The sequence below is a fragment of the Ambystoma mexicanum genome, chromosome 2q, assembly GCF_040938575.1.
Source record: "Ambystoma mexicanum isolate Mex_15411 chromosome 2q, UKY_AmexF1_1, whole genome shotgun sequence".
NCBI classification, from domain to species: domain Eukaryota; kingdom Metazoa; phylum Chordata; class Amphibia; order Caudata; family Ambystomatidae; genus Ambystoma; species Ambystoma mexicanum.
Window position 1 is genome coordinate 182,341,007 of NC_090924.1, and position 24,492 is coordinate 182,365,498.

At 44.7% G+C, this 24,492-nt stretch overlaps 1 protein-coding gene across 2 annotated transcripts in view; it reads left to right on the forward strand.

The window, feature by feature from the left end:
• MYL3 (myosin light chain 3) overlaps positions 1–24,492 on the forward strand; it is a 169,746-nt gene that overhangs the window by 113,852 nt on the left and 31,402 nt on the right. Inside the window, exons 5-6 of one of the 2 annotated variants that reach the window (XM_069647094.1) lie at positions 339–416; positions 13,000–13,035. In XM_069647094.1, the coding sequence (XP_069503195.1) occupies positions 339–416; positions 13,000–13,028 (107 nt within the window). In that variant the 3' untranslated portion in view covers positions 13,029–13,035. Of the gene's footprint in view, positions 1–338; positions 417–12,999; positions 13,040–24,492 lie in introns of those variants that run through there. The other variant, XM_069647096.1, reaches the window with a different exon arrangement.

The following is a 24,492-nucleotide window of genomic DNA, read 5'->3' on the forward strand; positions in this document are numbered from 1 at the left end:
GAGGTAGCCGTGGCGCAAATAGCACCATGGACAACCTCCAATCTCGGAATGAGGCCCATAGTCCATGTGCATGTCATAGATGATTCCGGATAAAATGCAACGATTTATATCATAGAATAGAATCAGAATATGTGTTTTATTGCACATCAGTGCTAGTGTAAGGACCATCATTTCAAAAAGACCATTGGTGATTGCAGTTTAACTGCATCTTTTTCTTGACTGTAATGATGCTTGCAATCGGATGTTGGATCACTAGTGAACATTATAATCTGTTAATGTAGCAGGCATTATTTTCATATCATATGTCTATATAGCTAAATGGCCTGTTTATTGTCCAGGTGAGAGAATGACTGAAGAGGAGGTGGACAAGTTGATGGCAGGGCAGGAGGATGCCAACGGCTGTATCAACTATGAAGGTAAGAGGAAGCTATAATATGTTTTTCTTTTTTTTGTTGCAATAGGAAATCATTGCAAACCAGGTATTTCACCCAAATCCCCCTGTTGCTCACCAACTCATATTTCCTCTTTAGTAACAATAATTAGGTTATTGAATGGACCTTTGAAATTGGTGTGGATTTTAGAGTAGTTTCCTATAAAAAGTGTGCAGCATGCAGACGTGTGTGTCATGGTTTTGGGTCCCATAATGTAAATGATTAGGGCACCCTTTCCTCCTGGTCATCCTATGCCTCTTAGCAGTATTGAACACTGTTGCAGAGCAAGCACTGCTCCACATCTTATGCTCATGCATGGCAACACATGAACTATATAGTCTGGTGGTTCCCCTATTTCTTTGCCAACAGACAGCAATATGCCCAGATGGACTCGTTCAAATAAATTCTGCTTTCCTGGCAAATGCAGACCTTCAATTCAATGCCCACAAATATTCAGTTCATACATGAGACGACTTGTGGTGCTACCCGCCAGGCAGAATATCACCCTGTACCAGCAGACTATGACTCAGAACTCAACCTCTAAACATCAACTCTAAATGTGCTTGAGTGTTCACAATTTACCTCAACACAAAGCACACAGACATATTTCATCTTCCTAAACAGAGGCAACCATAAACCAAGAATCATGGAGCAGCTGGCAAAGGCACACTTCCAAGGATTCACTCCCACCCTCCCCTCAAATTTAAGGAGCACATACAAGCTCTGATATTGGTATGAAACAAGCAGAACCACTACCTTTGGTTAAAATATATTATCGCATCTGTAACTTCGTATCTATCATTTAAACCTTGTCTTCCTTCACAGAGATGGAACCCATTCTCTGCTCAATGGTCTTCCAGCATGCACCCACCCCCCTAATAATAACGCAGGCCAATGTGGCCATTACATCCTCTAGCTCTGGCACATGCTGCTGATACATCACGCGGCCTGAATCCAGGTCTAGTCACCCGTTTAGGTTATAAAGCCATTCAAAACAAGAATCCACATTCTGTGTCTGATAACCTTCTCCTCCTTGAACAATCCAGCACAAAGAGTTCTAGAAAGGGTTACTTTCTCTCTATGCACACATCCTTTGAAAAAAAACACACACTGTGCCTAACACTCTCATCTTCAGTCGAGTCCTCAAACGAGGATCTGTACACACTGTATTCATCTCTGACTCTCCTTCTCTCTGAACCTTCAAAATTCCCTTTCATCCTGGCTCCCACCTTATACCCTTTATGTCATCTACAGGTGCAACCTTATGTACTAAACAATGCCTTAATTATGGAAAAGTCCCTAAATGCATATCCTGGGGCATACTTCTCCTCGATCATGTGCACCTTTGGGGATGCCTCTAATATCATAAATAATACATCTGCCTCCATGTTTATCACTGCACGTTTTGTGTTCTGCTCCACAGTTCTGAGTTATGGGTCAGTCCCTATTAGAACCCCTTTGTAAGCATGAGACCTTCCCTCCCAAAAAGGACTGAACATCCATCCCACAAGATCTGCACAATCATGACCAAGTCTGGGCTGTCTTCATAAACACACAGTTTTGACCATTGTAGATTTGCATTAAAACCCGTGTGTGTTTTTTTTAAAAAAAATGTATTTACTAATTTGAATATACATGTTGTTTGTGTAATTGAGCAACATATGTTGTTGTTTGTAGTGGGTTTTATGTAGTGTTACATTTTGTGCAATAGCCGTTTTAATATATTAATTTTATAATACAATTGTCTTTATAACTATGAAATTAATTTGGTGTATGACCTAATAGAGGAGAAGGTGAGAGCCGCCAGCATTTTGTTGTTGGAAGGTTTTTTTCTCTTCTTTATATAGATGATTTGTATTGTCACCCAGACAGTAGAGACAACTTTTTTTTTCCCCCGCTACATAAATACCTGGGTGTTGCTACCCGGTTTATACCTGGATTCATAACACTCTCACCAGATCACAACATCGCTCAGGGAGATAGTTAGGCGACTTGGCACTGCCATGAACAAATATATTTGCTAATGTGTACTTATGTATACATTAGATATCATGTGCTTGCATTATTCACTTATATGTAGATTAGTGGTATGTGTATTACAATGGACACCATATGAGCACACACAGAAGAAACCATAGGAAGCAATAACTCCATAGGCTATTCAGGAAAAAGTCCCTCAAATTCGAGAGTCTGGAATAGTTCTGCTGTTATCCATGACCATCATAACAGAGCACACTGCAGTACATCATTACCCTTACAGTGTTTATTTATGTACTTAAGCTTCCATACCACAATGGCATTCGGCATATAATTATATATCTGATGTCTTCAACCAACATCTTACTACCAATCCTCTTCTGTTGCGGTATGTGCTGCTGGGGCAAGTGACAATTCCATAAAGGCTGGCTCACCACCTGCCACAGAAAAACCATTCCAATCTCACAATTGCTTTAATTCACCCCCTTACCTACTACACCAATGAACACCAAAGAACACAGACCCCTGGACACAGCCATGTATCAGGGAGATTGCACAATGTCGATCCAATAGTCACCTAAGTAAAAACGATTTCTCCCAACTCTAAACATTAAGAACAGACCAGAAAGCAATTCACCAATGTTAAAGACCCAGGACCAACATCAGTAGATGACATAATTTAGAACCTGAAATCAATTTTTTTTTTAAAAACAACAAAAAAAACAATCGTGAAGGTGGATCAAATAATGTCATTAATACATTGTGACATGAAGTTGATTAGGTCAGACAATGGAGACTGGGAAAGGTAGAAGATAATATATATCAATTTTAAACCCTGAGTATGAAGCAAAACAGTAAACAACTATCACTCTGGATAGCAGCCAAGAATCAAATGAAAGGAAGAGTGATGAGAAATAGTCAGGATCCTTGACAACTAACAAGGTGATAACAGCAACAGTTTGCACACACCCCACCCCCTCCCGCCCTGTGACGCAGTGAAGCTATGATGTGACAATGCTGTCAGAAATATTGTAGCTATTCAGATGCACACAGTGCCCGGTTCCAGGTTCAGCAATGTATGGAAAGATACAGATGGAAGATCAGACCCACTCACATGTGTGTGCTGGTAAGACGTCTGGTGGTGGGCACAGTCTATGCCCATGTGATCAAAAAGAGATGACTGATATTTACAGAGCAGAGTCTAGCTCATACTGCTAGGAACACTGAATTGTTAGGAAGTGACTCGAACAACACAACGGATGCACACCTTAATAGATCTAGCAATTCACCCTTTGAATGAAATTGACACAGATAAAAAATGAAAGACGTTTCTCACACGAATATCTTCAAAACCCATAAAGGACAATTAAAACAACTATCGGAAAACACTGCTATTTTCATACGAATGGTTCATGTGCAGGAACGTGCTTTGTAAACATCTCCTCCTAATTATTGAACTGGGGTACGAGCGTGAGATATTGACTGGTACAACATAAGACCATCCACTTGAGACTTTGACAAAAGGCTCAAACAAAAAGAGACCAAACTTCAAAAGGGGGCAAATTAATTGTAGCCCCCTAAAAACCTTTGGGCTTGATGAAATTCAGAGATTGCATGAAATCATTCTAGGAAATCAATGAAGGTTAAGTAACATCAACACAAATTAAATGGGCCGCGTGTATAACATGTGTGAGAAGCAAGCTGAAGTAGGAAACATCCATGAGGAAAAAATAGCCAGGGACAAACAAAGACAATTTGGAGACACCTATAGCAGATGACTAGGGTATGTGCATATGAAGGATACTCATTACCGTATCAGGAATTGGTTAAGGAAAATACAAAATGAATAACATATTTTCAACATTGGCAAAATATTCTGTGTCATGTTAAATCAAAGGCACTACAAACAGGATTGAATAGCAGGATCATTATTTGGACTATTAGTTAAAAAGAAAGAAGCAGTTCGGGGAGTCGTCATGCTGCAAACATAAATCAGAGAAAAACAGGCAAACACTCACAACTAAACACAGATGTATTTTAATTCTATAAACATTTGTGATGAAAGTGGAGGCATTGGGACACCTTGAATGCAAATGTATGTCCAGTATAGGCCTATTATAGCAAACAAAAGAAATGTTGAGTGAAACTCTGAAAGGGTTAGAAAGAAAAGACGGCAATCCAATTTCTCTGAAGAAGATTGCTCTCCATCAGCCTTCTAGCAGGTATAACTAACACACATCTTCCCTAACTTGAACAACGTCTTCAAGAGCAGCAGGACACATGTAGAAACTGAGAACCCAATTCAGTAGAGTCATTGCCAGGGAAATACCCATTTCAGAGATAACATCTCAAAGATTTCAACACTATTGTCACACAGCTATAATTAATATTATACTAGGATTCCAATGTCAGACATACTTTATGAGTCCCAGGTTGTCTTTGTGCCATGGTGTCAAGATCAAACTCTTAACTTCTGGCTAGTCTATTTTACCAGGTGGAGAATGGGGCTGACCCAACGTTTGCTCATTAAGCAAATGCAGAAACAGAGCTGAGTTTGACAGGATAAAATGGGCCGACCTACTCATAAAAGGCACAGGACATAATTTAACAGTTAAAATTGACTTATTTTACAAACAAAGACCCAGCTAGACAGAATTCCTGAAGATTTATATCTAATACCTCGGCTATAAGGAGAGGAACAAGACAAGGTTTCTCATTGTCTCCACTAATATTCATACTAAAAGTGGAACCTATGTCATTAGCTATCCACTCCACCAAGGAAGCTTAAAGGTATAACGATTCCTCGGGGCTTTTGCAAGAGCATGCTATATTTGGATGATATCCTGATGGTCACACCAGGACAGGAAACATCAATTAATAATCAAGTGCACATTATGCAAAACATCTTTGGTTACAGAATGAAATGATTAAATGGGAGACATGAGTTTTGCAACACCCTGACAATGCCTCAGGGCACTTGCTAAGTGGCACTCAATCTTTTGATGATAACTCATTTTGTGGCCCTCTGGATGTTTTGGACCTCACCTCCCATCAACCCTAGCCTGAACAAAACTATATATTAGCCTGGTGGCAAAACTATCTGAAATTCTTTGGCAACAGACTGAACATGGCACTTGAACACAAGAATTCAGATAACATTATATCAGCAAGCAAATACAGCTGGTTATTGCTGAATGTGGGGAAGTCCAGTCCACCAAATTGGTCAGAGTGTGGGAACAGAAGCGTTGCTGGAATGCTGCCTCTGTATGGCTGAACGAGGGTGCAGGCTGACACGGGAGGATAGCTCAGCGGCAGTTTGCTTGCCTGGGAAGCAAGATGACATGAAGTTACGCAGGTTCGGTCTCTGGGACTGCGCTTAGAAACCTCTGGGTATTTAAGTGCATTATGAATATGCAACTAAGATAAAAAAAAACAAATATGCAACTAAAACAATTCCTGTAACAGTGCCTCGTTGTCTGCGGGCTGTGTAAGTGCTTTAAAAATACAAAAAAAAAAATGTTCTGTAAATGTTTACGTTTTTATACTTCTGATGGATAAAAAAACTATTTTCACTGACTGACCTCGGAGTCCCCACCAGGAAACCACAGACAAATGAAAATACCTGCACGATAAAGCGAGGAGCATGGGAGCCAAAGGAATCAAAACGGCACTGAATAAAAAAAATGTGTCAAAAGCATTTGCTCCACTAGGAGAATTCATAACAAAACCAATAGTAAACTTACATATGAGCCCCTGAAATGAAAGACATTCGATATTTTCGCTGTCATTAGACAAACAAAAAAAGTTGAGGGGACGCAGAAGCTTGGTCTCATGGATGTTCAGCATACATCGTGAACATATTGTACAGTCAATGGAACATAGCTTATCAAATGAACGGATATTGTGGTGAGGCGTACATTTTGTTAATGTGCTTATTGTCATACACTTAAAGGCACCAATGTGTAAGGATGGAAGCAAGAGAATGGGTACGATAACAGGGAAGATAGAACATTACAGGGCCTTTCCCGGAGAACTAAAATGTTGCATCCTCGTTCCCTGTGCCATAAAGTTAAGGTTGAAAAGTATGTTTTTAGCTTCTCCCAGAATTTAAAGTGGTCTTCTTGGTCTCTGAATACCTTAACACCTTGCTAATTCTCGAGCAGGCCTTTGATCCAGCACTGCGCAGGATTATCCCTGCAAAGTATTTTTGGTTGAGTGAAGGAATGGTTATAATGGGGCGATATGCTCCTCGGTGGTGGATTTCCCTGTCATTAACAGCCTGAAACCCAAGGTAAGGGAGCAAGCAAAGGCGGTCCTGTTTCCGACTAAGTCATTCCGCCACGAGGGACACAACTCCATTTGCACCAGTGTAGTTACCTACACGAGTGCTAATGGTGTTTTTTTTTTTTAAGTACACTTATCTTGAGGTGCTGTGCAGCGGCGCTCCTTAGTTCCCAAAGGTCTGTTTTCTTTGTTGATGACCTGCCATCATCAACAGAAAAAACGACCTGGGGAACTACGACACTGAGTGCCACTGTATCAGAAGGTAAGGTTTATTTAAAAAAAAAAAATATCCACTCTTTGCACAAACAGGGGTTGGGGTGGTGGAAGGTGGGGATGGGGGTACAGGGGTGCACTTACCTGATTCCTGATGAGGGAAGATGGCGGCCTCCCACTCCAAATTGATTGGAGGTTTTACTGTGTGGTGAATCCCCCATTCTGAGCCTTCTGATTGACTGGGAGGCCGCTACACCCCCGTTGCCGGGCACTAATGTACATTGCTATCTTTATTACACCTTCCATCATAATGGGGGAAAAGTATGTAAATATCTGGTGGGGTTGTGGGTTGACATGGCTGTTGATACAGACATTGGGCCTCATTATAATTTTGCTGGCCCGGTAACTACGGTACCGGTAAGCTTGCCGGTAACAGACCAGCAAACTACGAGGTCTGCCCGCAGGTGCCTGTCAGCCCGGCAGGTCCGGCCTGCCCTGCGGAACGGCACCGTGAGCAAACCTACCAGGTAGTGTTGGCACCGTCATTAACAGTGCCGGCGTTACCGGCCTCCCCATTCACATTGAGCCCTATGGGGCTCAAATGGGAATGAGGAATAATAAATACCGGCACCCAGCAATGGGCAATTACTGGGTCTGGCGGGGACGGAATTCCCTGGTAATTGCCCATTGCCGGGTGCCAGTAAAAAAACGACTCCAGGAGCAGCCGTGCCGGTAATTACCAGCACGGCTACCACCATAGCCATAATGAGGCCCATTGTGTTTTGGTTAGCATAGCTCTTTAATTATTCCTTTTTTTGCCAGATATGTTATCCTCACAGTCTCGAGATTGTACATTGTATTATTCTCTTAGTTGGGGTCTATCATTTATTTAAATATTTTAAAAGTTTTGTAGTTTCACAGAAGGACACACCATTGTAATAATATTGATATGATACTTGAAATTGCTTTTTGGTAGACACTTGGTCTATGTTTCAAGTAGGCCTAGAAGAACGTTCCTTCAACAATCTCAACATCACCCAAATGTAAGTTCATTTGTCAAGGTCAAACATCAGACGAGCATATTTTGGGTGATTTGTCAATCTTTAACAAAGGTTTGTCCACGTTTTTTGGAGTACAAGTGGCTGATACTCTGATTCAATCTGAGGCGGCTTTTAGGGAGGTGGGAGGTCATTGCTGGAGGCAGGCTTTGGCTATTTAAGGAAGTAAAGGTTTATTTAGAGTAGTTATAGGAGGAAGGGTATGAAGGCAAAGGATGATTGTAACCCAGTTATAGAGTAAGATTTAGGGATGGTTTTGCTTGCACAGCACTGGGTGACACTTTGACTTAAATGGGCTGGGTGAACAACAGAGTGCCATCTCCACAGTTTCAGGGCTGCAGGTAACATACCAGTCAGTGTCCATCTCTTGACGCAAGTGGACACAACATGTGCCATCAGGTGACACCTGGGAGGAGGAGTCTGAGGAGCCAAGCATATCTGAAGACAGCTTGTGGGAAAGTCACGCTCACCTGATTCACCTGAGAAGGTGTAGCAGAGATCTACAGAGGGGGAGATACATAATTTGACACATTTGGAACACTATGTCTGTAACCAAATGAGCAAGAGACGGGAAGATGTACAGCTCGTTGTATTTTCACCACTGAAGCAGCAATTGCTGTGCACTGGGGATGCTAGAATTTCATGTGCTCAAGTTAGGTAATCATTCAACTCACATTCCACTCCCCTGACACAAGTCATTCATGGGTACATGCTCCAGTACAAGGACATTAACAGGTAATGCATGACACTGAGCATCCAGTAAGGCTGACTTTGGAGAGAGGGTGTGCTTTTAGTTCGTCCCACGATCAGTGGGGCAGGCGGAGGAAGTGCAGCAATCTTACCTAACCAAGTCCAGGGAAGAACAGCATTCAAGGTACTCGAACAACTAGAGGAAACAGAAAATCCATGGTCTCATTATTTGCTGACCCTTCCACTGAGTCCAAATGGGTGATATGATGGATGATGAGAAAGATTATGCTCCACCACTGCCCCGGGAACAAGCATGGTTTCTGGCTGCAGACAATGGGCCTCATTCCGAGGTTGGTCGGCTATTAGTGCCATGACTAGCACCATTACCAGTACCGTGTCCGCCCTGGTTCAATGGGGATTTACCGGTCTAGTCCAACCTTTGTGGGACCGGTGAATCCCCATTGAAAATGTCAATCTCCATTCCCATTTGAGCCCCCATAGGGCTCAATGGGAATGGGGAGGGTGCTAATAACTCTGTTATTAACTCTGTTATTAGCTCTGAAGTCCCTTTGCGGGTCCCGTCCTTAACGCCTGCTCAAACCAGGCATTAAGGAAGGACCCGCAAAGGGACCTCGGAATAGGGCGCAAAGGGATTACAGGTACCGGTGTCATTACCGGTGCCCAGTATCCCTTTCCGCCCGGGTCGTATTGACCCCCAATATCTCAAATGACTTTGCTGCCTTCTGAATTGGCATGGGAATGTGCATCCCCTAATTAGCCTATGTCCTACACTTGTTGGTCACGCACTTAATTTACCAATCTGCAACGTGCGGCGGAAATAGTTGCTTTGGCCCTGAAGATTAGCTGTCATTTCAGCCAGGATTACTGTGCCAAAATGCAACTTTGCTTACTTCAAGTGTAACCCAAATTGACACTGAAGATATTTGTGGCAAGACATCATTCTAATTTTCAGGTGCTACGGGAGCAGTGCAAAACCATCACATAGTACTTTGATTACCAGAGCTCTAAATGGGGTATTTGTAAGACCATGTCAGCTGCTGCTGCTATCTAATATCTGCTTCGTGATATCAGCATTTGAGCAGGCCACCACTGGTTAGCCATCACAATGTAACCCTGTGCAAGGATCCCCCTCTAGTCTAACTGTTTGAGCACAACATGAGCAACATGGAAAGCGCCCATGCCTTGTCAGATGATGCTGATACAGCACAGCTGCTAACCACTTTCAACCTTTCATGGTGATCCACGGGTAGATCTTTTGAACAAAAACATTGAGAAATTGCTGGCTTCCTTTGTGGACCCACGTGTTAAAACAAGATGGGTGGTTTTTCTACCACATGTCTCATTGGTTGAGGTATTGTAGCAAGCATCCCATGTTAGAGACACTACAAATGTTCATGGATGGTTTTCACAGCACTTGCAATTTCACTTGGTGCAATAGCACAGGCAGCAGGAAGACAACAGACCTGCCCACATTTTGCCATTTGAAACGGGCCTGTCAAGCTCATGAATAACAGTGTCATCAATGGGCAGCCCTTCATGAATACCTGTTCAAAGATTTGAGAGCCATGTGGGAACAGCCTACTTTGATGAGGAGAATCTGTGGAACACCCTTCTCAGTGACTCTGGAATGTATTTTGAATACAGGCTGGTCCTCAGGAACATACAGAGGGCCATTATCCACACATATTCTTGATGGATATCTAATGGCCACTTCAGACATGGGAAGGGATGATATGTCAGCATTGTTACAACAAGCGGTTCAACTGACCAGCAGCACCTGTGAGATGTGTCTGTGCAGTCACTAAGCTGATTCCCAGCTGAAGTACAGTCAGAGTTTTTTTTTTTGTTACTTTGGAAGAAATTACTGCCTCTAACTGCAGGAGACGCCTAGGAGCACTGCATATAGAACAACTGAAATATATAAAAATGTATGACCACTTCATTGAAGAAGACTATGGGCATCTACCAATCGCCTTGACACCCATTTGGAAGATGGTGATGATGATTTGGTAATGACCAGATGTACGTGTCAGAGACTGAAAAAGTGAGCAGGATTGTTTCGTGGTGCGTGTTGGCTAGCACACTCTGTAAAAACACGTGGACAATTAGGGGCTGCAAAAATCGATTACAATCATTCAATATCACAGGAATATACAAAAAGGGCCAGCAAGAAACACAAAAATACTCCTCCAAAATGACCCCAAACTCTCAAACCCTCTACATACCCAATTGAAGCATGAGTCTGCCCTTTGTTACTTACTTCCCTCACAGTTTAGCAAGACCTGGAAAGCAACAGGAAGTGAGCAGCGCTGTTTATATGGGCTGGTATTCCTTGCAGAGAGTTGTGGGCTTTACGTGTTTGAATAAACCCAACAGTTCACCTGAGAAAGCCTTTACGGTCTAGACGATCCTCATCAATATACCAGTTTTTTTCTCACAAAATATACTGCTTCCGTTTGGATGACCCACATTTTTCTACACCTTAAGTATGGCTTGGCCTTGTGCAAATCTATGTCTAGCATGTTGTTTATATTTGCAGTGTCAACCTACATCGATAGGGAATGGATCAAACGGGCCAAGGCTCTCTCAACTATATCCCTGGGTGCCTATGGAGACGGTGCCTGTATTCCCAAGTAGGTTGAGGGGCAACTGATGCAACCATTAGTAGGCCTCTGTAAATAATGTAAATGTCATCCAATGGAGACCGTTCATTTGTGCGTGCCAAGAATGACCGCCTATTTCTATTTCTAGGGAGTCATACTTAAGCTAAAGTTGTTCTCCGCATGTCAACTGTATCTAGATTTACATTTTATTTTCCACATTCAATGTCAAAGGATTGTGCTATTTTTTATTAGATTGGTTAACTGTCTGTTATGTATGCACAATTAATTTTAGTGTACTTACTGGTTTTTATTTCAGAGTTTTCTTGTTTTTATGTGTTTATGATGTTATGCCCCGAAGTGGTTGGATTACCATTTTAATCTTCCATATGCTTGGGGGTGCCCCTTAATTGATTATGTTCAATCACAACTGGCAGCCACATGAGATAATTGATTTGTTTTTCCGGTGTATATTGTGTATGGCTAACGCTCCGCCTGTATTAGCTTTGCTTCACACAATGACTTGGGATCCTGCAACCAATAGGAAATCTACATTTTATAAATGAAATATTGATATTTTTGTGTATTATGTGTGCACTTTGATGGCCGTGGGATGAAATAAAGCGTTGAGTGACTGACTCACTGACAAATCATCGCAAGTGACCCGGAGGCCCGTCATGAGTTCGCCAGGTTCTTTTTTGCATTCTTTTGGTAGGGGCAAATCTTTTCCAAAAGATTAATCTTCCATTATCTATGAGAACTAGAGAGGTCCACCCAGACCTAGTTTTGAAGGGCTACTGGTCTTTTACTTGCTCGTATTTCCAGAATAATGACCCCAGTATGCTTCCCTGTATTCTGAGGTTGACCAGTGCTGTACAGGACCATGTATTCTGCTCCACCTGGTTTGTATTACTTTTAATGGGAGTCAATGTATCCAAGGCTCTTTTGATTCTACTATGAAATAAATTCAGTTGTGCCGGGTGGTGGTGGAAGGTTTAGTAAACTTGAGAGGGTTTGCAAGAACGTTTTTTTTTTTAATGCTTCTGAGAATAGTTTTTATCGGCGACTGTTGTTATACATGCTGACAGCCATTGCTGGCACTTTCTCACACTAATTACACTCCTTCTAGTAGGATCGCCCAGGTGCAAGTTAGCTGTGCATTTAAGTGTGATGAATGCATTGGCACCTCTTTGGGAATATTAGATATAGGTTATCACTTGTTGAATGTTTACCAACATCTGCCTGCCTCCCGTAGCCCATTCCTACAATACCACTTGGCCAACCAACTTTCAAAGCTCTCAATTTCTGTATCTCTGAGGCAGAAGCTGCAGCTCAACGAGAGCTGTGATCCCAACATTATTGGAAATCGTTTATGTTGAATCACTCTTTATTTTCTCTTCCCATCCGTTTCTCCATAATGCTACTAGTTCATATAAACCACACAAAATGCCTTTTGACAAAAAAACAATGCACTTCGCAATGGACCGTTTTGCCTGACTAGTCCCTTGAGGACCCACAATGCCAGAAACATCTAAACAGATTCCCGGGTGCCCCTTGGACTTTAGGAGAGGGTGACACGGCCTTTACTGCATCCACACTTGCATGAAAATTGACCACTTTTTTAGGGTGTTTACTAAAGGGCTATGAATTATATCACGCAAGCACATAAATGTTTCATTGCTAGGACTCGCCATTTTAACAATTCTCCTTTGTCCCCTTTTGCAGCTTTTGTAAAGCACATCATGGCAAGCTGAACATCTGGTAAGCTGCATTATGTTTCAAAGAGTGATTGTTCTGCCCTTATTGTGAAACGTGTTTGAGTCATGTTCTTTTCTTTTGCTCTGTGCGTTATTTAATACAAATGTGAGTAACAATGAACACCGTGGTGGCATAGTACATTCTCTTTCAAGACCAAACGGGTCACAGATCCAGATGTGAACAGTTGGTAGTGAGGGGGGCATTTATTCAAACCCAACTCCATCATGTGGCCTGAGAAACAGTTTATAGTTGTAAGGCACAGCAACAAGAAAGGTTTACATTCATAATTCGTACCAATTGAAGGGATGTTGGGAATCAGAAGAGACCACTTACTGCAGTTGCCAAATGGGAGATGTGTTCCCTGTGCTATGGCATGAGGGTGATGGTAAATTGTGCTGAGGGTATAGGGAATTGGCAGAATAACACACCAGGCACCTAATAATTAAGAGAATGGGCATTTAAAATACCAATTGCCTTTAAAATGGCAACATATTATAAGTTAGCAAAGCTTGGGGGATTTAATGCCTGGAGTATATAGTAAGTACTGCATGGGGTACATATATATGTTATTCATCTCATGTAGGACATACCATGTACTAAGGTGGTAAATATTCCATGCACTAGCAACTCATATGTAGGTGGTGTTTTAAACATAGGCGAAATATAGAACACAACATGTTCCAGCTGTTGTTATCAGCATACTCCTAATGAGGTTCTAAGTCACTGAAGCCCTTAAACGTTTGCATCTTGGTGTAACATTTTACACTGATAGACATGTTAACATTTTGTCGGAGCACTGAATTCTCGTTGGTGACCTGGAACTCATTTGCGGACTTCAGGCAGCAGACTGGAAGGACGTGTTCTCTGTGAGCTCAGTGAGCGCAGGGAGAGTTGCCCCCACGAGCCAGCCTAAATGCATTTAAAAAGCGTGTTATTCTGCCCTTAGCTTGCCTTTGAAGCTGCAGAGCACTGAAGCCCTTGTTGGCGACCTGCAACTTGCCCCTAGAAGGTATCTGAATTGTGGCGCGAGTGACTCAAGCACTTACAGCTCCCAAAATGGCGTCTGTGAGCTCGTTGATGAGGTGGAACACCGTTGTCACAGAGGCAACCCCTTGTTGAGCACAGGCAGGGGAGTTGCTAGGTCTGGAAAAGACCCGGGGCTAAGCTGATGTCGGAACTGTTGGGACTGGGGGCTAGCTAGTCTTTTGGCTGTAGCTCCTGAGATTCTATCCGGGGCTACAACCAAAAGATCAGGGGCTATAGCCCCCTTAGCCCCCCCCTAGCAACGCCCCTGAGCACACGGCTGTGGAAGACTTGCCTGACCTGAGTTGACAGTGAGGAGTGGAGCCATTGGAGCGATTGACCCCTGGATCACAGTGCAAGTGGTGAGGAGTGGAGCCATTGGAGCGATTGATCCCTGGATCACAGTGCAAGTGGTGAATGTGCCCTGTATTGCACATGAAGACAAGGCGCCGCCATCTTGAGCCCATCAGACCGGGATGTGTGCTATTTGCCCTAGGCTACAGGCCTCCCATAAGCCAGAAAGTGACCAATGGGCCTTCCCCTGATTGATTGTGCGGTGCCTCCGGTCATTGTGTAACAGGAGGTGTAGTGCGGTTTGGCATCCATTGTTAAACAAGAGATCAAGTCCGCCGCCTCTCTTGGGGACACATGCAGAGGTTCGGAGAGGCGAGCTCAATGACTGGTGCATCTGGTTTGTCCCAATTGCAGTTGGTGAGAGCGCGGCCCTGTTTAGAGCAGCCTACCCTCTGCGCATGGAGCACAGGTCCTCCCGGCTACAGCAGCAGCCTTGTAGTGAGTCCAGGAGTGGGCTGGAATGGCATGTCCTGTATGGCCGTGGGGGAGTGATGTTGGAGGAGTGTAGCCCCTAATATTGTATAGGTGTATAGGTGTCTGAGGATGTCAACCCTAAGATTGTTGAGCCTGTGGATTGCCCCATTGTTGCAGGGTCATGAGGAAAGGAGGGCCCATCTTCTTGGGCTGACCAGCCCGGGGGTCATACTCATGTGCTGTCTGTCTCTTAGTGGTTTCGAGGTACTTGTGGTGTCTGCCTCAGAGAAGGCTCAAAGGCTGAAGTCCCTGTAAATCTGGATCCTGAAGACCCTTGACATTCCAGAGGGCACACTGGAGCTCAGATAACTATTGGCAGGCTCTGCAGTGATTTTGGGGCAACCACACTTGGAATGTTAGGACGGCAGACCATTCTGGTTTGGTGAATAGTCACGGTCTGAGGTGGATGCTGGCAGAGTGGGCCCTGACTACATCGGCCAAACTGTTTTCTTTCCCACGTAGGAAAGTCTTCTCCCCTGAAATTCCAGACTATAATTTGCCTTGGTTTGGTCAAAAGTTTCTAGCATTGACAGTATGTACCCTCTCAGTGTGTCAGGAGCAGCAGCTGCCCCTCCAGGTCACTTATAAGTGGAAGTTAAAATGCAGAGTGGTGCACATCAGCGTTTCCGCTGGGCTTTGCAGACTGGCTGGCCAGCTGCACATACAGAGAAGTGTCCCTAATCGTGAATGGCTCCTGATGGTGCACACCACTTCGGAAAGCTTGGGAGGTCTTGCTACACTAAGCATCAAATAAGGGGAGACTCTCCTTGCTTTAAGCCACCAACATGTGTTCAGCGACCTGGGACGTCTTGTGCATCTGACTTGTCTGCACCTGTCTTGCTGCTAGGCCGTCTGATTAGTTTGTTGTGTATCGTGCAGTTTCTCCATACATTGTGCAGTTTCTCCATTTCTCTCTCTTCTTCTTTCCATATCTCTGCCCTCTCCCTCCATGGTGCTACTCTTTCACCTATCCTACCTCTCTCTCAAAGCATCGAAGTAAAAAGTAAAAAATAGATCTCCTGGTCTCCAATCCAGGCCTGTACATCACAGACACATATGCCCATGCTTCTTTCAGGCAGACTCTCACAGACATCCTCTTTGCCGCTCATTCTCTGCACCTATAGACTCCACACATAGTCTTTGTCCTCTCCCTTTAGTCTTTGTCACCCAACAATGGTGGCACCAGATGCAAATTACTCTTGTCATGCTTCTCATTCTCTAGGTGCATCATTAATGTCTATCAAAATAGTAGTGTCATGGCGCAGGGCTCTCAACCCAACCGCTTCCTTTTTGATAGGCATCTTCCATCTCTCATCAAATTCCTCCCCTTTCCTGCCACTTCTCTGTCTGCCACCCTTTTTGACACTTCATATCAAAAGATATACCACTTCCCTGTACCCCTCCTCGGAAGACCTTCAAAGGTGGCAACCAGCTTCACCTAGCTACCCTCAACTCTTGCTCTGCTCTTAAACACTCTTCTGTCTCCTTCTTGAAGACGTTGACCTTGATGTTCTCGCTTTCTCTGGGACGTGGTTCACTGTCAGCTCTGTCACTGCTTTTGACACACTCCTCCCTGAGGGCTACACAATCCTCTCTAAGCCCAGGACTAATTGGCCTGGAGGCAGAGTGGCCTTGATGTTCCCATAATGGTTCTCTTCTTCTATCATTCCCAATCAGACCTACTCTTCCGTCAAAAGCCTCATCTCCAAGCTTAGTGTCTCTCCAACCGTATTGCTGACTCTCTCCACCATCTACTGGACCTCTTGTCCGGTCTTCCCCTTCCTCTCGTTATGGTCTGACCTCACCTCTTCTCTGCTTGTCTCCACCTCCAAGCTTCTCCTCCTTGGAGACTTCAAGATTCACCTTGACTCTCCTGATTTGTCCACTGGCCTCTTCTGCAGTTTCTGTGACTTTCTTTCCCTCACCCTTCATCCCTCTGGTCTGACACACTCAGCCAGACATACTTTGGATGCTCTCATCTCAGCAGACATCCCCATCTCCAACCCTCTCACTACACTTCTCTCCTGTTGTGACCATGCTCTCCTGCCCTCTCACCTGGTTCTCTTGGGTCTGCCGGCTAAGTCCCTGCCAGTCTCCTTCTCTATCATTCGACCGATGAAGTGAGTGTCAGTTGCTGCTTTTGCCACCACTTTCATTCCCCCTCCCACTCCTGCCACTGACTCCGATACTGACTCTGTCCTTGATAATCTCTATCGCCAACACCCTGGACATTCGTGCCTCTGTCATGAGGGTCTGCATGATGCCTGCTTCCAACCTAGCCTCTCTGAAACTCAAGGGCAAAGTTGCTGAGCGGAAGTGGCAGGTATCAGGCACATCCTCTGACAGACTGAACTGCCGCCTACTCCCAAGGCATTAGACTCTCCATCTGCTCGAAGAAGAGGGCCTATATCCAAGACTGCATTTCTGGGGCCACTAAGAACATGGGCAAACCATTTACAATCTGCAAGGGACTCACCAATCCTACTGGAATCTCCTCTTTTCCCCAGCCATACATGACCCTCTGTACTTCACTGGCCTCCCACGTCTTAACCAAAACTCAGGACATCCTGTCTTCACTGTCGTCTACTACCCTCCATCGTCCCTCCTCAGCTCTCAGACATCCCTCGGCCACCCTCTCCCCTTCCCTTCTACTCTCCTCTTTGTCACCCATTGCACCGGATGAGGTCTCTAGACAAGTTCTCTCTGTGAAAGTCTGCTCCAAACAGGTGTTCCCCTGCTTCTCCAGAACTACCAAGGACAACAATGTCTCCCTTGCGCCATTCTTGGCCGATTTCTGTAATCACTCCTTTACCACTGGCTCCTTCCTGCTACCCCTCAAGCACTCCCTTGTGCATCCTCTCCTCAAAATGCCCCCTGCCCTCCCCTCCTTGCCAGATAACTACCACCCTATCACCATTAACCCCTTGTGGGGAAAACTCCTGGAGAAGCTGGCCATTTCCCAACTGATCCAACACACTGAATCAGTTGGTTGTGTCCACGACCACCAGTCTGTCTTCAGATCAACCAGAGGCACGGCAACAGCTATGAAGATTTGCTCTCAAATCTCGATCGCAACTCTCCATTAATTCTATCCTTCTGGATGTTTCCACTGTCTTTGACACAGTCAATCATGCCACCTTCACAAATCAGCTCTGTGCCACCCTTGGCATCAAGGGCCTGGCAGTGGTCTGGTCGACCTCTTTCCTCGACAACCGACCTTTTCAGTTTCAACTGGGCCATTTTTTCTCTCCTATCACACTCTCCACCTCTGGCATCCCACAAGGCTCTGTCCTCTCACCGTGGCTCTTCAATATCTACCTTAACCATCTAGCCCACCTGATCTCCTCCATCTCTCCAAACCTCCAGTGTTATGCAGGTGAGACACAGCTCTCCTTCAAGCTTCCCTCTACTTCCTCCTCTTCATCCTCTCCCATCCCTGACTTTCTCACTCCTATTCAGGCATGGTGTGCTGCCAATGATGTCTGTCCTAATACCAGTAAGACTGAGATCCTACTCATTGGGATTCCAGCTCCTTTCTTCTCTCCTACCCTCTGGTTGCCCCCTATGGGTCCCCACCCCTCACCCTCTTGTGAGGCAAAAAACCTTGGTGTCATTTTTGACTCCTCTCTCTCCTTCTCTCCTCACATCGGAACCTTGCTAAGAAGGCCCACTATCAGCTGCACCTCCTCAGAGACATTCTCCCTTTCCTCGCCTTCTTCCATAAACTCAATGTCTTCAGAGCTCTGGTCCTCTCTAGACCGGACTACTGCAACAGCCTCTTCCTCAATCTTCCTTTATCCTCCCTACCGCCCCTTCAACTAATCCAGAATAGGAATGTAAAACTTATCCTTGTCCTCAAGCCCAGGGATGGCATCTCTCCAGCCCCAAAATCTATCCAATGGATCCCGGTTGCTGCGAGGAACAAGTTCAAGCCCCTTTGCATCATCCACAAGGCTTTCTGGGGCCTGGGACCCTGCTGCATCCAATTCTCTCTCCATACATACCTCCCTGCTAGAGTCCTCTCGTCTTTGAGCTCCAACTCTCTGCAGGTAAGACGCTGCTCTAGGCAGAGAGTGGGGGGTACATCTTTCTCCTCCGCAGGTACCTCCCATGGAGTGGTCTCCCTGCCCCTCTCAGGTTTGAGCCATACCTCCTTAAGTTCCAGAAGCTCCTCACGAGCCTCTTTGGGCCTCATTACGACCCAGGCGGTAAGTTACCGCCTGGGCCGTGACTTTACCACCATGGCGTAAACTACGTTTACGCCATGGTGGTTGGCGGACTTACCGCCCCATTCCGAGGTCGGCGGGGCGGTAAGTCCCCAATCCCCATTTACCCTTCCCCATTCCCATTTTTGCCCCATAGGGCATAATGGGAGTGGGGAAGGCGTTAATTACGCCACCGTAAATTACGGTGGCGTAATTAACTCCATGGTCCCTTAGCGCCATGGATTTTAACACCTGCTAAAAGCAGGTGTTAAAAGCGCCATGGCGCTAAGGGACCTCGTAATTGGCGGTAAGGGGTCGGCGCAGCTAACGCTGGCGTTAACCCCTTACCGCCAGGGTCGTAATGAGGCCCTTTGTCTTTTATTCCTTCCCTTCCTCCTCCCCTGCTAACACTCTGTCTGCCGCAGTGACTGGCTGCCTGGTTTCCTATGAGTTCTATAGGGCACCAGCCCCCCACCGCCCAGTCCCCCATTCCTAGCACTTAACATATGGACCCTCTCCTCCTGCACCCCATGCAAAACCTGGCACTTGTCCTCCTGGCCTCCTCTTAGCACTTGCCTAGCCCCTGAGGCTCTCCCCTCTCATCTACCCTCTCCCTTTCATTTGCACTCTATCCTCTTTACCTGCACTTCCTTTCCCGCCCTTGCACTTCACATTTTGCCCAGACCGGCACTCCCCCAATCCCACCCTCTCCCTCGCATTTCTTTTTACTGCACTTGCACGATCCAAATGTCACAAGGCCTAGTAGGAGCGTTTTTGTTATCTTTCTCCCTTGTTACCCCACCCCTTTTTTTGTCTTGTGGCGCCTTGAAACACCATTTGTTATATAGGTGCATTAAAATATCCAATAAATAAATAAAGATGGATAATTTGTACTGCAAGATTTAGACCCTTGTTCTCGTGATGCATTCATTGCAAATATTTGCATTTTAGTACCATTTGCATCGAATTGACCATGCAACTTCGACAATGGTAGCGTATATATTGGTTGACCGAATTTCATTCCTGACCAAAAAACCTAAAGGCCCTCTCGGTGTTAAGAAGAGGTAAACATTCAGCTATTGCCCCACACAGAAACTTCCTCAGAATGTTGTAAATAAAAGCAGAATGGGAAGACCTGCAACTGGACTATCCATTTACATTCCTTCATTTGAAGACAGAGGTGAGGGTTAAACAAAAGAGGTCAGCGGTCTTGACAGCAAGAGCATCATATTTACTGTTTCTTGTGTACCATAAATGCAATCTTTGATTTGGAAAGGTAATACTTTTACAAATGTTAATGTAAGCCAGTCTGTGTTGAGTCAGTATTTTAATGTAGGCTTTCAACTAACCAGTTCCACATCTGGAATTGTGTAGAAGACTGAGCTGTGAAATACAACATGTTTACAATCTTTGGCAGTGCTTTCTCCACTGCCAAAGAACCAGGGAAGAGGTATTTTGGCGTAAACGAGAACTGTCTACCAAAGATGGACTGCAATGTCCCTTGTACTCCTTTCAAGGAACATAGAAATGAACTGATATTTTATTAGCTGGTATTTAAATAACAAAGGAACTGCCTGCTGGTATCTGGTCCCTAGCTTTAATAGCCCACCTGGAACCTCCGTGAGAACCCTGTGTGGTGATGATGTAGGGGGTGGTTCCGGCTCAGGTACTTGGAACTGTATTCATGGCAACACTGCTCCTACAGGGTGTCTGCACATACAGGAATATCGTGTAGCTGACCGACTCTATACAGCACATCTTACCTTATCAGGATGTCCCGCAACGAGAAATCACATAATTAGGCTATCAGTGGTGACAGGAAGAGGGATCGGATGAGTGATCTTTAAGGTCATCTCTAGTGAAATAAAGGGTTAGTGCTTGTCACCGGAATATAATGGAGAAACAAACACAATGCAGTCTGTGCTTAAAAAGTCTAACCAAGACGCCAGTTATTAATAACACGAGGCAAGTGGTCGGTTGACTCTCTGTATATGTCCGCATAATGATTTATTAAACTACTCATTACAATCATGTGACTGTGGCATGAATGCCCTGGTCTGTTTTTAGCACTGTCACAAAACACGTTTACAAGCTGATACATTTTGCTTCAACCCAGTAACAGTACTGCTGTTCTAAACTGCACTGTGCTTTCATCACAAATCACTCCATAGTACAACCACTATACTTATGAAAAATACTGTCCTAAATAATAAACGAGGGGAGAACACCACTATATTATTAGCTAGGATGCAGTCCACCTTAAAACAAATGCGTCCACTGAGAACATGAGTACAAGTCTGCTGCCATACTTGCCTTACTTGGAAAGACAAGCTGACTGTCCCATGCTGCTTTCAATGCGACTTCCATCTCCGTGACGTCTCTAAAAGTAAAGAGGGGTGTTTGAGGGAGAGGATTGTGCTGGAGTGGTGTGGGGGGCTGTCTTTATTGGGGAGGGCCTTGCGCTTAGATGCAATTTTGTCTTTGAGTGTTTTGACTTTGGTGAGAAGGGCAGTCTGGATGCTGGAGCACCAGGCTTCGTCCTTAACGATTTAATCTGGGCTGGAAATAGGTGAGGTGAGTTCTTTGAAGATGGAGAAGATTTCGCTGGATTTGGAGCTGGCGTTAGAGATTCTTTGATTAGAAGATTCTGATTTGGCTTTAAAGATGGCTTTTTTTATAGGTGGAAGAGATCTCTTTGAATTTGCTGAGGGAGGATTGGTTGGGCGCAGATTGCCACTTGGTGAGGACTTTACGTGTTTTAGTGCGGAGGGCCAATAGTTCTTCTGAGAACCAAGAGTTGGAGTGCATAGATTTCTTTTCTTTTTTTTTTCTTCTAGAGGTGCTATGTCTTCAATGGCTTGGATGAGGACATGGGCATAGGTGTTGGCAAGAGATGTGGGGTCATTGCTGAATGGAGGTTTAAGTTCGTGGACATTGAGAAAAGGGACAAGGTTGGTTTTGGTGAGTTTTTTAGAACTTCTAACTTTAGCTGGTGGGGCATGAGTGAGGGTCTTGTGGGTGGCAGAGGTGGGAATTGAGAATTGTATATAGTGGTGATCAGTCCAAGGGAGGGCTAAGATGTCAGTGACGGGAGATGAGCAGTTATAGTCGATGATCCAGTCAATGGTTCTGCCTTTACAGTGAGTGGGGCTGAAATTTTAAGTACGAACCCTAGGTGGGTGAGTTCTTTAGCCAGGCATGCGGCTGCTTTATCCTTAGGGTCGAGTAGACCTAAGTTTAGGTCACCTAGTAAGATGGATTTGGTTGAGCTCTTGAGGTTGTTGCCTATGATTTGCAGGAGTTGCTTTTGGTAGTTGGGGTGAGCGCCTGGTGGCCTGAAAGTGATTATGAGGTTTATGGTACAATTGGGAGAGAGTGCGAGTTTGGCTGTGAGGAGATCAGCATTGTTTTCCCATTGATGGTTGCCAGTTCTTATGGAGAAGGTGTTTTTGTGGATAATGGCTACGCCTCCGCCCTTAGCGGTTTTACGATCCTGCCTCAGGATGGTGTATCCTGGGGGGAGCGTGATGGATATGGCGGGGCTGGAGGCTTCATGGAGCAAAGTTTTGGTTATGGCTAGTAAGTCCAATTTGTAAGAGGTCATAAGGTCATCGATTTCAATGGCATATGCAGGGATGGAACGGGCGTTGATGAGAGCGCATTTGAGGTCATAGTGAGTGGGTGTCAGCGGAAGGTGTTTGTGGGTGCTGGAGGTGTCGGTGCAGGGGGTATTGAGAGTGTGTGGAGGTGAACGTTATGGGTTGGGAGTGGAGTGTTGGTGGGATGTGTGTGTGAGTTGTAGTGTGCGGTGTATGTAAGTGCGAGGTGTGCAAGAGCTAAATTGGTTGTTCCTGGGGTGTCTGGTAGGTGGGGTGCTGTGAGGCTTAGCGATGATCCATGATTGAGCACATAGGTGAGGCGGGGTAGTTAAGGAGTGGATGGGATACTGTTGACTGGAAGGAGCATTACATTCCCAGTTAAATTCTTGGTAGTTGTAATATTCAAAGATGAATCCTGGGACTCAGGTAATTGAAACACGAGGAACAGGAGCACTCAGATGCAGGGAGGTAGAAATGGAAACTGCTGTATCAAATTACAGTGAAAAGATCAGTAGTTAGGCAGGATAGTATGGGTGATTTATCTTCTCAGCTCCTATCCTGAAGTCCTGTCCAACGGAATTCTCTGGAATCTTGGGCTACCCAGGTTCTTTATTCCAATGCTCCTACTGATGTAATTACACGGCCCGCAGTAGCGGACATGTATTTGTGGTTAAGTTGCTAAACCCATAGGCAGAGCACTTTTTGGGCGGCTTATAACTTTATATATACATATTCAGTAAGGATGCTACATCAGTCCTCTTCAATGAAGTTGTCAAAGTATGGAGAGTGTCTAGATGGAGGGCTTGCTATTATCTAGATAGGGAGCAATGGAGTGATTGAGAAGGGGGCCGAACGTAGGTGATAGTTGGGGGCAGATACAGGGATCTACATGAGGAAGTGATCACAAGGTGATCATTGGGGAAAGGTGAGGGCTGGAGAAAGTAGCAAAAGCAAGATCCAGAAGTTTACCATGAATCTGATTAGACACAGTGATCATATTGAGATGGGTGAATCCAAAGATGGGGGGATTTCATTGTGTTCAGGATGGTGAAGTCTTACATTGGTATTTTGGGAAATTCAGTGAGCAGTGATTTCAGAAATGAATCTAGGTCATAAAAGAAGTGGTTGAGAGTACCAAGAGTACTTCTACAAGGAGTTAGAACAAGTAGTTGAACAGCAATGAATTTAAAGGATGAGTGTATATAATCAAGTGGGGAAGGAGAATCAAGTAGGCAATGTGTGGGTGGTGTGTCTTGCTGATTAGTAGACCCTCTCTGCCAACAAATAATGAGAGAAGGTGGAAGAATTGGTGTGAAGAGCTGTATGTGTGACTGTGTGTGGAATGGTGTGAGTTTTTGTAATAGCTATGAATGAGAGGTGGGGTGGGGGATTCCAAGAAGGTCTTTCTACTGATCACCAGTAGTGGCAAATTGGCCAGAAAGGACAATAATACGTTTATTTGAGGTGAATAGTGACAAAAACGATTTTTAAGACAAATACAGTTTATGAGGTGCCAATGAAGGTAATTAGGTGAATAAGTGAGCAGGTGAAAATCCAAGTTCAGTTGCGGGAAGGATGGCATGGAGAATGTCAAAGGTGGACAAGTCTAGGTAACATGAATTGCCAGGAGGAAATCTTAATTATCCTGTGAGCCTTTTTGAGAAGGGCAAGCAAGGTGAACAGACATAAAGTGAAGCCCGTAGTAGTCTTGCTCTGGAGGTGCAAGTACTATGAATGGGAAATGTAGTGAGGTGCATTGAAATGCAGTGACGTCATGGTAGAATGTTGTGTGTGGGTGACTGCTG